Source organism: Glycine max, chromosome 3 (assembly GCF_000004515.6).
Source record: "Glycine max cultivar Williams 82 chromosome 3, Glycine_max_v4.0, whole genome shotgun sequence".
In the NCBI taxonomy this organism is placed as follows: Eukaryota; Viridiplantae; Streptophyta; class Magnoliopsida; order Fabales; family Fabaceae; genus Glycine; species Glycine max.
The window spans coordinates 45,509,533-45,524,627 of NC_016090.4; the positions used below are offsets into that span (position 1 = coordinate 45,509,533).

Consider the following 15,095-nt stretch of genomic DNA (forward strand, 5'->3'; position numbering starts at 1 on the left):
ATTTTATTGAGCATTTATTTTTTTTAATCCAATAATATTTAATTTCTTAGAATATTTTAAAATCTTTATATATATTTAAAGTAATCACAAATCTTGTGGATAGCTTATCTAAACGGTAACGTAATCTTCTAAGAAAAGAAAGTTATTATAGATAGTGATTATCAATGTCTTTATGTTAATAAATATTTGACGCAGCTGCTTCTTGCTGCACATCACACATGGAGAGCGCACTGCCCAGTCATGGAGACAAATCACTACAAGAATTCTTCAAAGTTTTCCTGCTCAGGACAGGTTCTACCAAGTTGGTATACTCTCATTTCCTTCTCTTGCTTTTAATTCTTGCACCGTCTTTTGTTATTTATTCATTCCGTCTTTCTCTAGCGTATCCATTAGGGTTGCCATAGTGTTGGAGGGTTTGGATAGTTTGTATCGTGTCGTAAGTTTAAATCCCCCTACCGTAATTGTATATGAAAAAAGGTCTTTCTTTAGTGTCAAAGAATCATGAAAAGTGAAAACTAACATTTAAAATATATTTTGTGCTTAGCAAATGTCAATTGTGTATAATTGACGGTTATGAAACACGGCTATTCCTAAAATCATGAATGGTTCCATTTTTTTTAAAATAATACTTAATTTGGTACCTATTGGATCCGTACCTAAGTTCAATAACTAAAAATATGATCTTTTTAAAAAGTTAGGTTTTTCAGTAGTTTTTTTTTAGTATTTTTTCTCATTCACAACTCTTTTGACATCACATAAAGCCTATAAAACTAAGTTTAATGTCACAATAAAGGAGAAATAAAGATCTCCAGAGTGAAAAATAGTTTCTTTTATAAGAATCTTGCTCTAGACATCTAAAAAAAATTAAAAAACTTCAAAAAAGATAATCGCGGAAAGAAGAAGGTCTATGAAGAAAAAAAAAACCAAGAGAAGAGGCTCCATCTCCTGTTGCATGACACACGATAACTGATAGGTCTTCCAATCATTAACGTTTTAGTTTATTGCCCATTAGAACTTAGACAATTTGTTGTATTGCGATTTGTCGTAGTGACTTTAATCTTTTTTTATGTTATAAATTATGCTTATTTATATTTCTTTTATCATTTATAAAATGTAGTCATGTTTATATTAAGTACTATTATTTATATATACATACTTTTTAAAAAATTGTATTAACGTACCCGTGTTCTAGATTTTTGGAAAATCGCATATCTCGTATCCGTATCCATGATCATAGATTGACTGTGATACTCACCGGGGACTTGTTCTTGTTTCAGCAAATACCAACATCTTTCACCAAGTTCTTCAATGGAGTCTTACCATTGAAGGTCACTCTTGTAGATCACGATAGAAAATCTTGGGATGTTTACTTGGAGAAAACCGAGGGTTGCTTGGTTTTTAAAGATGGGTGGCAGCAATTTGCCAAGGAGAAAGTTTTAGAAGATGGGGATTTCTTGGTTTTTCAGTATGATGGCAGGTCTACGTTTAATGTGAAGATATTTTCGAAAACTGGGTGCAGGAAAGTAGCTGCCCCTGCAAGTAGTGCAAAAATTGAACCCACTGTGATTTTGGATGAAGATTCTGATCAGCGTTGTAGTAAAGAAATCCAGTGCGGTCGTAAACGGAAACAGTCACCGCCTAGTCTCAAAACAAATGAGGAATCAGTGTTAGAAGGTCAGTTGTTTTAAGTGTTTATTTGTATTGCATAATCTCATTATTATTATATATCATAAAGCTAAACGCAACTCTACGTGCTTTCTGCGCATATATATAGGTCCATGTCCATCCGAAGGAGCTCGGTTCAAATCAAAAAGAGTTTATGAAGAAAAGGATGACCACAATGAGAAGAAACCCGATCCAACAAAGTGTGTTCCATTACAGAATTCTCATCATTTTCAGATATATTTTAATGCTCCCTGGAGACTGAAAAAAGTGGTCAGTTAGTTTACTCTTACATGTACTATACAATTTAGGTAGTTACTCAGGTCTGATTTAAATGTATGTGTTTGTTTGAGTAATTGGCACTGAATTGTATTTTTCAGAATAGTGCATTTTATGTGAAGAAATTACTTTTCCTTACTATTTATGGAGATGGTGTAAAACATATTATAAGAATAAGAATGTCAGACAAATAACATTAAGTGTGTGTTTGATGTAACTAGCAGAAAAACTGACTGTAGGTTAAAAGTTATCTAATTAGTTAAATTAGGCGTTAAACTAACTGATATATAAAATGACTTAAAATAAAGAATTAAGATAGTGAGAATAAAATGAAAAAAAAAAGAGGCTAAGAGCTTATAAGCTCAAATGTTGCATAGCACTTAAAAAAACACTACTAAAATACAAGTTGCTAAAATAATCTGATTTATCAAACAAGTTTAATTTGCTCAAATAAGTTTCTCGGCTCAATTTGTTTTCTGTTATAAAATAGTTTGGTGAGCTAGATTGAATTATATAATTGGTGTTGGTGGGTTGCAGGAAATTCCTAGAAGTGTGCTGAGGAAAACGAATATCAAGCTAATGTCGAAGATAAGTCTGAGAGATGAGAATGGCAAATTATGGCCCGCGTCGATCATATCCATAAAGAAAGAATATCGTCATTTTTTGGGAGGTGGATGGAATGATTTCCGGCGGAGTTACAATATTCAAGAAGGGGACCGATGTGATTTTGAGTTTGTTGTTGATAAAGCAAACGCAGCCCAAGAACTGCTAGTTCGCGTACGTTCAAAATGTTCATTTGGTTGGGTGGACTGCAAATAATTTAGGGCATGGCTGCATATATATTTTGTAATATTAGGTCCGGGCAATGGCTTTTCAAATTTTTAAAGAATGTTATAATTTGTTTACCTTATAATTAAAATTAAGTTTAGTCTCCCTCTCACCTAGTAGTATATACGTGCGTTATCCTAATGCGTTTGCCTAGTTAACAGGGTTACAGAGATGATAGCTAGCATCTGCAGAGAGATGCGGGTGAGAGGCTTTTGCCTTATATTCCTTTTACTTGTACAAGTCGTTAAGTTCTTGAACTTGTATACACTTTTAGCACAATTTACTGAATTAGTGTTCCTGAAATTTTCTGATACGGGTAAATCCCCAGTACACGCAGAACATAATCGGTCCCAGAAATCTACATTTTCCACAGGGTGGGCGCATATATGTTTAGGAAACTATTGCTTAAATATGAACGAAAGTTACATGGGTTATGAACCATCCCATTGTAGAGTAGGTACTATAGCAGGCATTAGCGATAATCAACAAAAATCAATCAAATTCGTTCTAATATAAACGTTTAAACGTGCAGGAAAAATAAATCCATAGAACACACTACCCACCCCGCAAAATCCAAATGCTTAAAAACGACATTTCAGACCAATTGAACTTAATCATTCCCACAAGTTTCCATAGACTGCCAAAAAACTAAGTAAAACCTCTAGCCTTATAAGGCATGCCAATAAAATAATTTAAAAAATCAAAGCGGTCACAGCTTTTTTTTTAATAAAACATTGACCGGTATAAATAATATTACTGTTATGTATGGCGTTTAACTATACACCCAAGCCAAGGAAGTTTTGGTTTGCCTCCTCATTTCATCCACCGTGATAGGCTTCCTTTTACGGTATAGACAAATTTAATCTTCCTTTTCTTATTCTTATATTAATAAGACATATAGACAGGAATTTGCTCAATTATGCTCGCAATTTACCTATAGATTTCGCATAGAGGTCAATGCTACCAATTTGCAGCCGGGAATTAGACTGAATATCTCTGACTGCCAGAAACCTAAATCTGCATTGACATAATTTAATTAAGAAACAATCATAAATCACTCAATCTAGACCATGTATCAACCCACGTAAATGCAATCAATACATGTGCCTTTCAAGTCTTAACCGTCATCTCACATATTCATTAGGATTCAATTAGGTATGTGATAATTTTGGTATGTGATAATTTTGATGATATAAGTTACCTAATTTGTGATTTCCTTTTAGTATCTGAAGGTTGTTTCATGTTTATTAAAAAAAATAATTGATAAAAATGAAATTAATCAATTTAGCCTTGTGAAGCTATATGGTTTCGACAAACGGACAAAGTGTAAAAACATGATAAAGTTAATAATTATTTTCTAATTTTGTGAGCCCAGCATAACTAGACTGACACAAATCAGAAAAATCAAAATATAAATAAAACAATAAGAATATCTGAAATAAAAGTCTTCACTCTTAAAGTTTAACTTTTAAACATAAAAAACATATTCATTTGTCCAAATGTTTCAAAACTATTAAAGAATAGCTGTTTATAATGGGTTTAAAATATAAGCATATGCATTCTTTATCAAAATATCATAATTGTTTTAATAAAAAAATGTTTAAGGAATACATTCACCTGGATTACCTATCATCACCACTCCCAAATTTTTTGCTAAAATTTCTTCACCGTGTTAAGGTAAATTACCTGAAAACATTACATGGAAAATTTGCAGAACTGATTGTGTATGTTCTACGCTGGAAACGGTCTTCAAAGAACTGAGAGGTTTGCTTGTCCAAAACTTGCCAGCTGATCCCGTCATCACTGCTCCCTTCAAGAATCCTGGGAAAGTAACATATCCGCAAGATCATGAATACACAGCACTTGCTTTACTAACTGAAGCTTATGCATGACAACTCATTACAAAGCAAAGAAAAGGTTACCAGAACCTTTTTAGGAAAATCGAGCTAGTCAACGGACATAATAGTTAACCAAGGGGAAATGAGGAGACTTCAACAGCATATGCATATGGTAGCTGACAGGCAGAGCAAAAGCAGGGTACACACACACTTCACACGATTTGCTTGGCTTGGCTTCCATGTTATTTTAGGATTTGATTAAAATAAGAAGATGGCATAAGTTTTATACTACTAACAAACTATATTATGTTTGAAAAACATTTGAAATTCTTTTTGAAAGGTAAAATAAAGTTACTACAATCAAGTAAGTTTTAAATTGAGTACAAATTAAATTTAGACTAAATTTTCACGGTTAATCAAATCCAGAGAGAGTAGTTACATTACTTTAATTAGGAGCAATTGAGCTTATTAGGAATACAGAAGACTATAAGGTAAGACAGAGTAACTCAACTACTCATTGAATAATTAATAATAATAGACTTAATTATGTTTTTGATTCCTGATATATATTCGAATTTTGCGTTTGATCCCTGATAAATTTTTCCTTCGCATATGTTCCATGATATTTGAAAAGTTTTATTACCTGCCATTAGTTATGTGATGACGTGTCGAAATGGGTTGTTTTTTTTATCCTGATTTGAGAAATTCAAGATCTGCAAAAGAGAGTGAGAGTCGTTATCGTTGTCGTCGGCGTTGCAGTAGTTAAGGTAATTTCTTTTGTGTTTCTTCTTCTTCTTGATTCGTGAAAGAAGAACCGAAACCATGAAGCTCTCCTTCTCCGTCCTTTCAACGAAACCCCACACTCTAAGCCCAAACCCGCTCCCGCCTTCACCCCCAAAACCCTAATCCCCCAATCCAAAACCAATGGCAACCCTTCAAGAAGATGAAGAATCTCCACCTCCCCACCACCGCCGACGCCGAACCCCTCACCTTCGAACTCCACACCAACAGGGACCAACCCGAATCCGACATCTCCTACAGCCTCAATCTCCGTGCTGACAAAAAACTAGAATGAAACAACAAAGATGACAGTGATGGTGCCGTGTCGCAACATTGCATTCTGCTGGAGGCCACGGCGTTGCAGAAGCTGAAAAGTGATCTGGAGAGGCTGCTGGGTTGAAGGGTAATGTTGTGTCTAGGATTGGGGATGATTATCTTGTTTTGGAGCATTCGAGGAGTGGAGAGAAGTGAAGGTCAAGGTTGGTGATGTTGCTGAATTGGGTTCTAAGGAGGAAAAGAGGTGTTTGAGGAAATTGAAGGAGTTGAAGACTTAGTGCGAGGATAAAGTGTGAAGGGTGCTTGATTTATTTATTTTTTACTTTAATTGATTCTGGCGGTTAAAAACCGCCAGAAAATTTAAATTTGATTTTGAAACAAATACAAACTGTTTTTGAGCCGCCACAAATTGTGTTATCAAATATTTAACGGGCACGTTATCACTTAACTGCTGGCGACACGGATCTAAAACAAAACTTTTCAAATATCAGAGAGCAGATGCGAAGAAAAAATTTACCAGGAATCAAACACAAAATCCGGGTATATATCAAGGATCAAAAACATATTTAAGCTATGATAATAATAGCAACAAAGAAAAAAATCAGGCATATTTCAGCGTACATCCCAAAGTCCATACCAGTCCATTGGATCCCTTTCTGGTGCATCATTGGCTGACATCAACTCATATGCTACAAGCTCAAACATCTCGTTACCAAATGTTCTATACACGACCCAACAACCTACGAAGTCAGATATATAACAAAATTTTTATATCAGCATCAAGAGAGCAGCAGTGTCTGCACCTTTAGAATGGGGTGGACATAGAAATCAAATGGAATTATACTTTTGGCACTAGCATCTAAACTGGCACTAGTATTTTGATAGGGAATGAAAATCTCTAAATATTATTTATCAAACAAAAAGGGAGCATAGCTCCTTAGAACAGAGGAAAGTCCTCTGGAAAACAAATATTCAGTAACAGAAAGATGGAAAAGGAAAAAGAAAAACATACCAAGAGATTGCAATAAGTGTGAAAATATTCAGTAAATCTCTTCCATGGCCAAATGGCCACCAACTTTACCCAAAATTGTCCTCCTCCTCTCACAACCCCCCAGTAAAGCATTCAGCATTCTCCCTCCAGTGTCCTTTTCATTGACACACTGCCAGATGTCTATCTATTCTGTTATGCTTAGGGTCCACTTAGTCAATTTGGGCACACTAAATATTTTTTCATTGCTTCCTCCTTCACATCCCTTCTCTGCCCCTTATTTCTTTCAATTAGACTATAGCTTCAGTGCCTAACACTTTTCATAGTTATGAATTCTTTTTCATTAATATTAAATTTCTGTCTTGAAGAAAGAAAACCAACAAAGCAAAACTCCTAAGAATGAGAATTTTAACAAGGAATCACATAACAGTGCAGAGAAACCAACTAGAAGTCAATTTACTAACATTTGACTATTAGTAGCTTAACACAATAATTTGTAAGTGGTTGGTTTACAATCTATTACAATGAGAAGATTGAGGTACTAGGGAAAAATACTTGCAAAGAAAAATACCAAGCCAAGTAGTCAACATATGATTTACAATGGTTGGTTTGATGTAGTTGGCATAAAAACCATCCACTATGAGTTACAATAAAGAAAAAGTCCCAATACAATCTCATTAATATATACAATTTATTAAGAATGGCAATTAGTATATATAGTATAACCATATGGTAGGTGACATATAGCAAGTTGTTCTTTTCTAATGGGAGATTTATCAATTCTATAGAACTCTGTTTAAGTTTAAACCATAATCTGATGTTGTAAGTTATTTATTTGGTTAACTATACCTCTTGCTCCGTTTGGTTCTTCCCATTTAGAAATTCGGGTGCCATCAAATGCTGATGTTATCTGAAATTTTATAAAACAGGGACAACTTTATGGGTGCTATAAGGCACAAGTATGGTAAACACATAAAATAGCCAGCTATAAACAAACTTACAATCCCAAAAGGCAACTCCTCTGAACTTGCAATGGCTGAACCAGAATGTATTCTATTTAATTTTAAAAATGGCAACAGAAACATATCTTTCCCATAGTTTTCACACTTGTTAAGAATGTAAATCATGTCATCCAGAGCATCTAACGCAACAGGCAATGCTAAAGAAGTTACTACAGGGTCACCAACCAAACAAAATTCAACTCTCCCATCTGTATTCACCTTTTTCTCCAGTGAAAGAGCACCAAGTAAGTCATCAAAAGATGGCAATAGTTTCTGAAATTTTGGGTTATCTAGAACTGAGTCAATGGAGGTCCTTCTTGTTTTATAGGGGGACTTGCTAAGATCCAAAAGAATTCCTTTAGTAATCCTGAGTACTTCAACAGCTTCCGACTTTGTTAATTCTTCCCCAACAAATTGATAAAGGATAGGACGGAATGCATTATAAATCCTTGTCACGTGCTCATCTACGCACAAACGAACTGGGCAAGCAGAGGAACTTAGCTTATCAGAACCCATTTCTAATCTAGATTTGCGCCATTCCTCATTCCCACTTCTTCTTCCAGGTAATGAGAGTGACTCGTCATCTTCAGCATGTAAACTCCTCTCAAGTTCTTTGTTTTCCTCCATATCACGGACTTCAATAATTGAAAGTAGTTGAGATGCAAAACCTCTTCGACTTTCTTTTGTTATATTAGAGAGTAAAGATGACAAAGAAGGCTCTGTAATGATAGTACGTCGAGATAGGACCTCAATTTTGAAAAAGATACAAAAATTCGTCATAAATTATCAGGAAATCAGGATCCTCATGCTTGTGAAAGAAAGAGCATAAATTGTAAAACCTACCTCATGCCACTTCCTTGTGTATCGTTTGGTGACATCATAAACTCCATCTTTTGCTATGGCTATTACATAATTTAATTTTTTCCCCCACCTATGCCACAGATTTTAAAAAAATAATAATAAGGAAACATGAAAGAAAGATGTAAATTACTAATGAGGACAAGAACAACTATTTTCTCACTATCAATTAGATGGATGATAGCAATGAATACAGTAAGTGGAAGTACTGCATAAATGAATAATACCCTTTTTCATATAATAATGGCTTGTCATAGATTCCTTCACATGGGTCAAGATGCATCCATCTGTAAGATCGTAGGTCTTCAGAAACAAGTACATCTGACCAGAGATAGTTTAAGGGCAGATTATGATCGCCAACAACTTCTAGATAAATTATACCTTCCCAAGAATTGAGAGAAGCACTCTGTCCAAACATGATCTGTAAAGTCCAAGATCTGGAGATCAACCAAAATCGGTGTCAGGAAACCCATTCTTCACAAGATAAACAAGCACATTTATACCCTAGGTTGAAAATTCACTGGCAAAACTGTAAGGACATCAATACTCAGTGCCCGTTTTCCCTAGTTGGTGAAAAATAATCATTCCATATAAATCAACTGTAAAGAGCAAAGGGTTCCTGAGAAGAATGCAAGCTAAATTCAAGAATTGAATTTAGACTTACAAGTCTATACCACAGCTATCTTTTGATTCTTTTCCATACAGACAACAATTTAATTTAGAATATCAAACATGACTTTTTTCCCCTATGAATATGAGAACAGAGCATACATTTCAAGCAAGTAAAACTAAAATTAAATCAGTTACCAAAACACAAGATTTTGTCATGTAGATGTTTGACACAAGACATTTGGCACTGCATTTGTAATTTCAGAATCATCATGTGCCATGCCACAAAATAAGTAGTTCAAATCAAAGATTCAAAACCAGGTCTACACCATACGTCCTAGCAATTGATGATACAGAAAACTAATGCATTGTCTACCCAATTGCAGCATAAAAACCAAGAAAAACCAACATATTGAAAAGGCTGAATTTCATCCAGTTACAAACCAGACGTGACTCATAGCCAAAAGCTCGACAATAGAACGTAAAGCAATTGGCCCATTCCCCGCAGCGGCCCTCTCTTGTTTCCACAAGCTGCAAATTTAACAAGGGAGTTTCAGTATATAACATAAATGTGATTGGCAGTTGGCCAAATATAAATTATTACAACTTGACATGAGTTGAATACCTTCATTGGATCATTGTACCGAGGGAAGCGAGTTAGTTGGGAGCAAACAGTACAGCTGGGTTGTGAAAAGATAAATGTGAATAACGGGAAAAATGAAAGTCAGGCAAAAAATAGAAGCTAAAAAGTTAGTGAACATAAGCAGAAACCATCAAAAATGGTTTATAAGCAAAAGGACAGAATCCAAGTAACAATAACAATACTAGATTCTTATCACCAGATCTCCCAACTGTAAATAGATATGTACTATGTAATGGATGAATAATTCCGTTCATAATAAAATAGGATTTGCTTGTGAAGACCTGTTCTAAATAAAATTAAACAGGAAACAGTTTGTTGATCTAGAAAACTAGGATATTTTCAACTTTAAAGAAACTATTAAGCTGATTATAGTAAAAATATATTGCAGACAGATCGGTTGATTAATTATAGCTAAAAGAAAGTATACAATTAGTTCAAATGCATGATGTCACCAGAGCCACTTTCATTATCTAAGTACAAGGAAAACAGAGTAACTTCACATTAAAGCGTACATTCAATGGTCATACCGATAGAGTTCAACCCTAGAAGCCCCATAAAGAGTCTCGGAAGGAAGTGGAGGAGCCATGCCCTGGCCTACAGTTTCGTTGCCACAATCATGACAAGATGGTGAATTCACCCATCTATTAGACAAAAACAAGAAAGAAAGAAGAAACGAATAAGATGCAATTGGAAAAAAGAGAACACATATGCAGGTTAATTGATTTCTTTCATGGTGACAAACATTGCAAGAATCATATTTGAGTTATATAACAAATATGCCAGCAACTTTATGAAGCATGGGATCTATGATCTACTCTATTCAGTCCTTATGGAGTTATTGACCATTGAAACATTTGGTTCATTTGGCATTAATTAAAAGCAGAATAGACAATATAATAACCAGTTTAAACCTGAAGGATCGTTTGAACCAGAAAAGCAGCTGCAGCAGGAAAGCATGATCTTGTTCTATTTTTGATGGCTTGAAGTTCCCCTCCTGGAAAATATTATCAGGCTTACTGATTACAAAAACAATAAAAGCATAATAGCAAAGGATATGCTTATAAAATGGCAACAGCATCTCAATCCACATACAGTGCTTGTCAAAATGAAGAAAAAGACAATTCCAGGCTGAATGGATTTTTATAGTAGTCGTACAGAGTGTTACCGTAAACGAGTTGGTTTTACTTGAACGCAAAATTAACATCCTCTAAAATGAAACAATATATCTGTCCAGTGAATTAAGATGTTCTCTTGAAAGAGAAATATAAATGTTCTTACCTTGGCCAAAGAGACCAAAGCTTTCTCCTCGAGCTCTTCCATAGGAACGGACTTCCGAGCAGCCTCCTGCCGCGTTGCATCCTCATACTGCAATATATCGAAACAAATCAACATACGGAATGATAGAATCAACTGTGATATAACAATATTCATAACGACAACACGGTAGCCCGTTCACTGTAAAACTAATTCTCGTCTTCACATGTTATGCAACTTCATGAACCTAATATCTTGCTCTCCTCACTCAAAACAAAGATAAAATTGTTTGTAAGTCAATACCATGCGGACTTGACTAACGTGGGGCCGTACTCTACTATCAAATTCTCGAGGATTTTCGCTCGCCACATACTGCTGCAACATAAGCGCTTCCTCCTCTGCCTGTACAGATATAACAACGTTGAAAATAAAAATAAAGTTGAAACTATAAATAAATACAGAAATTCTCTCTCCATTTCCAAAATCGATTATACTGAACGCAAATTCTTAGGTGAAACCTGCAAGAGTCGGGCCAATTCCTCATCGGATTTCAACAAATCGGCAGCGCTTGGTTCGGGTTCGGAGTCGTTGACCGAGACGAGTCGTAGTTTGTCAGAAATGGCGACGAGATCAGAGTCATTGACCACAGGAGTATCTTGTTCGGCTCCGAAAATCTATGCAAAATTTAAGAAGAGAATCAGAGTCTAGGAAATAAGTATATGGAAATTTAGGAGAGGAATTGAAACCTTTTGTTGATGAGGTGGAACGGAAGTGAGGGAATAAAGCTGGAATTGAAAGACCTGCAACAATAGTGGAAGAATGAATGAATGAATTGGATATATATATATATATATATATATATATATATATATATATATATATAGAGAGAGAGAGAGAGAGAGAGAGAGAGAGAGAGAGAGAGAGAGAGAGAGAGAGAGAGTGAGTGAGAAAGAGGCGCACTTCGAAGCCGTCGTCTGTGTCGTAATGTAGATCAAAGTCAGAGTCGTCGTGGACCACCAGAAACCTGCGCGCCACCATCTTCTTTCTCTCTACTCAGCTCAACTCCCACCATGGAAGAATGGAACTAAGTCACTCCTTAATAAGGACTACAATTCTATTTTCTCTTCTAAATTACACAAATTAAATTTTTAATCAAATAAATCAGAGCAAATTAGAGTAATACTCCTTTAGCTTTTATCAAATTATATATAACTCAATTCTCTTTTATTTTCCTACTCTAACAACTTTTAAGTTTAAGAATATGGCACAACAACTTTATGTTTAAGAATATTACGCTGTCATTTTCTTCATATTTTTTCAAATCTTATACTAACATCTTTTACAAAAGATGAATTTAATATTCGTTTCTAAAAGATAAATAATTGTAATTAATAATAATCTATTCGATGTCTTTCATTTTACTTCTGGTAGTAACGTAAACAAGACATGGCATCTTTATTCTAGCATTTTTTTTTTTAGAATGCATTCTTGTATCTCTTTATCTTTTATGCTGTTTAAGTGGATCACTTCAGCACTAATTACATTTTTTTTACCTGTTATAACTTAATTGATTTTTCTTTTCAATATAGTAATTTTTAAAATTTTATTAGTTTTATATAATAACAAAATAAAGATAAAAATAAGTCGTTAGAAAATAAAAGAAGAAAATAGAACTAAGTCATTAAGCATATTACTAAAACTCTCCATCAATTTTTTTGAAAATTACTAAACAAGTCTCGTAAATAGCTTTTTATTTATATTAATTATTATAATTTTTTTATAATGACTATTTTATTAAAAGTACATTATTAAACCCATTTGCCAAACAAAACAAGACATTATTGAACCCACAGTAAAATATAGAACCGATACTTGAACAAACTCCCAATAGGTCACAAGTTAAACTACACTGCATAAGACAAATTTGTACTTAGTAAGAACATTCCCAATAAGCACCTCCATAGAGGTGCTCTAATAATACTTGTTAGTAAATTTTAAAATAAGAGATGTATATTATATTAGATAATGTATATGAGCGTTAGTTTTAATTTTGAGTAAATTGTATTTCATTATTCTAAAAAAGTTTATTTAAGTGACAGTAGATTTAGAAGTTGACTTTAAATGCAATTAACCATATTTCGTAACATTGAGTTAATCCTCCAATTTTAACATAGACCACTTAATCACTGGTTCATCGTGGTCTATTTTTTCAAATATTAGATGCATCTATGTTCTATAATTTTATCATATAGACATTCTCCACCAAATCAACCATCTTTCCCTTATCTAACTACCCCTTCTTCCGTTAGGTTCTTGTGGTGGCACCATATTTTTGCCGTCACATTCATGTTGACATCACTTTTGTTGCAACTGAACCCATTACATCGTCGCTCAACGGGTTCCGAAGAGATTCGAACCACAAAAAAATTGATACATATATTTTTCATTTTGAATTTAATTGGGCTTAAATATATTTTTATTTATTTATACTTTTACTCCCTATATGATATAGAATAATATTTTATATAATCAGTTGTAGTTGTGTTGACTTCATATTTGTAGTACCAAAAAAGAAAAAAATCCCTAAAAACAACTTGCGTTAAGTTGTTCCAAATTCGTTGTTATGAGATGAAATCTTTAAGGTGATGGCAATGAAAGAAGTGTAGAAGATCCAGTGTAATAACAACAACAACAACAACAACGCCTTATCCCACTAGGTGGGGTCGGCTACATGGATCAACTTCCGCCATAATGTAAAATCTAGTACCATACTTCTATCCAAATCATTAAGTTCGAGATCCTTTTTTATAATCTCTCTTATAGTCTTTTTGGGTCTTCCTCTGCCTCGAATTGTTTGCCTTCTCTCCATCTGGTCTACTCTCCTCACTACAGAGTCTACCGGTCTTCTCTCTACATGTCCAAACCACCTAAGTCTATTTTCCACCATCTTCTCTACAATAGGCGCTACTCCAACCCTCTCTCTAATAGCTTCGTTTCTAATTTTATCCTGTCGAGTCTTGCCACACATCCACCGCAACATCTTCATCTCCGCTACACCTACTTTATTCTCATGTTGGCTCTTGACCGCCCAACATTCTGTTCCGTACAAAATCGCCGGTCTTACCGCAGTCCGATAAAACTTTCCCTTTAGCTTGATCGGTACCTTTGCATCACATAACACCCCCGATGCTTTTCTCCATTTCATCCATCCTGCTTGAATGCGATGATTCACATCCCCTTCAATTTCTCCATCATCCTGTATTACAGACCCAAGATATTGAAACCGTGTGACTTGAGGGATAATATGGTCTCCTATTTTCACCTCTGAGTTAGAAACCCTCCTTCTTTTGTTGAACTTACATTCCATATACTCCGATTTGCTTCTGCTTAGGCGAAAGCCATGTGTTTCTAGAGCTCGTCTCCAAGTTTTCAACCTCTCATTCAACTCCTCCCTCGATTCTCCAAGGAGGACTATGTCATCTGCAAAAAGCATGCATCTCGGCGCTATCTCTTGGATTTGTTCCGTGAGGACATCCAGAATTAAGGTAAAAAGGTAGGAGCTAAGGGTTGACCCTTGATGCAAACCAATTGTGATGGGAAAATCGTCTGACTCTCCACCCTGTGTCCTAGCACTAGTCGATACCCTATCATACATATCTTGGATAGCTCGAATATATGCAACCCTAACCCCTTTCTTCTCTAGAGCTTTCCACAAAATCTCTCTAGGCACTTTATCATACGCTTTCTCCACGTCAATAAAAATCAAGTGCAAGTCTTGTTGGTCCATGCGATATTGCTCCATCACCCGCCGTAATAAATAAATCGCTTCCATGGTCGACCTTCCCGGCATGAAACCAAATTGATTCTCAGTAACTTGAGTCTCCTTTCTTAATCTCCGTTCGATCACTCTTTCCCATAATTTCATGGTATGACTCATGAGCTTGATTCCCCTATAATTTGCACAATTTTGTATATCCCCCTTGTTCTTATAGATTGGCACTAACGTGCTTCTCCTCCATTCCTCCGGCATGCGTTTTAACCTCATAATTTCATTAAAGAGTTTGGTGAGCCACTCAAGA

The 15,095-nt window shown here is 35.0% G+C and overlaps 2 protein-coding genes across 3 annotated transcripts; one reads left to right on the forward strand and one right to left on the reverse strand.

Moving 5' to 3' along the window:
* The first annotated feature begins 119 nt into the window (after positions 1 to 119).
* On the forward strand, positions 120 to 3,785 carry LOC102669908 (putative B3 domain-containing protein At5g66980). The gene is made up of 4 exons (XM_006577219.4): positions 120 to 305; positions 1,278 to 1,674; positions 1,775 to 1,935; positions 2,479 to 3,785. Exons 1-4 carry the CDS (start codon positions 219 to 221, stop codon positions 2,758 to 2,760), a joined length of 927 nt encoding a protein of 308 aa, XP_006577282.1. The 5' UTR covers positions 120 to 218; the 3' UTR covers positions 2,761 to 3,785.
* LOC100792131 (peptide-N(4)-(N-acetyl-beta-glucosaminyl)asparagine amidase) lies at positions 3,258 to 12,214 on the reverse strand. 2 transcript variants are annotated; one of them, XM_003521696.5, is made up of 17 exons: positions 11,977 to 12,209; positions 11,763 to 11,816; positions 11,535 to 11,690; positions 11,320 to 11,418; positions 11,041 to 11,127; positions 10,674 to 10,756; positions 10,290 to 10,403; positions 9,745 to 9,799; positions 9,564 to 9,650; positions 8,892 to 8,947; positions 8,738 to 8,797; positions 8,496 to 8,583; positions 7,653 to 8,399; positions 7,501 to 7,561; positions 6,301 to 6,403; positions 4,456 to 4,590; positions 3,258 to 3,786 (listed from the first exon to the last, which is right to left on the reverse strand). In XM_003521696.5, exons 1-17 carry the CDS (start codon positions 12,052 to 12,054, stop codon positions 3,687 to 3,689), a joined length of 2,163 nt encoding a protein of 720 aa, XP_003521744.1. In that variant the 5' UTR covers positions 12,055 to 12,209; the 3' UTR covers positions 3,258 to 3,686. The 2 variants fall into 2 exon arrangements, with proteins under 2 accessions (XP_003521744.1, XP_014629507.1); XM_014774021.3 differs by lacking the exon at positions 6,301 to 6,403 and having other exon boundaries at positions 11,977 to 12,214.
* Between the last annotated feature and the right edge of the window lie 2,881 nt (positions 12,215 to 15,095).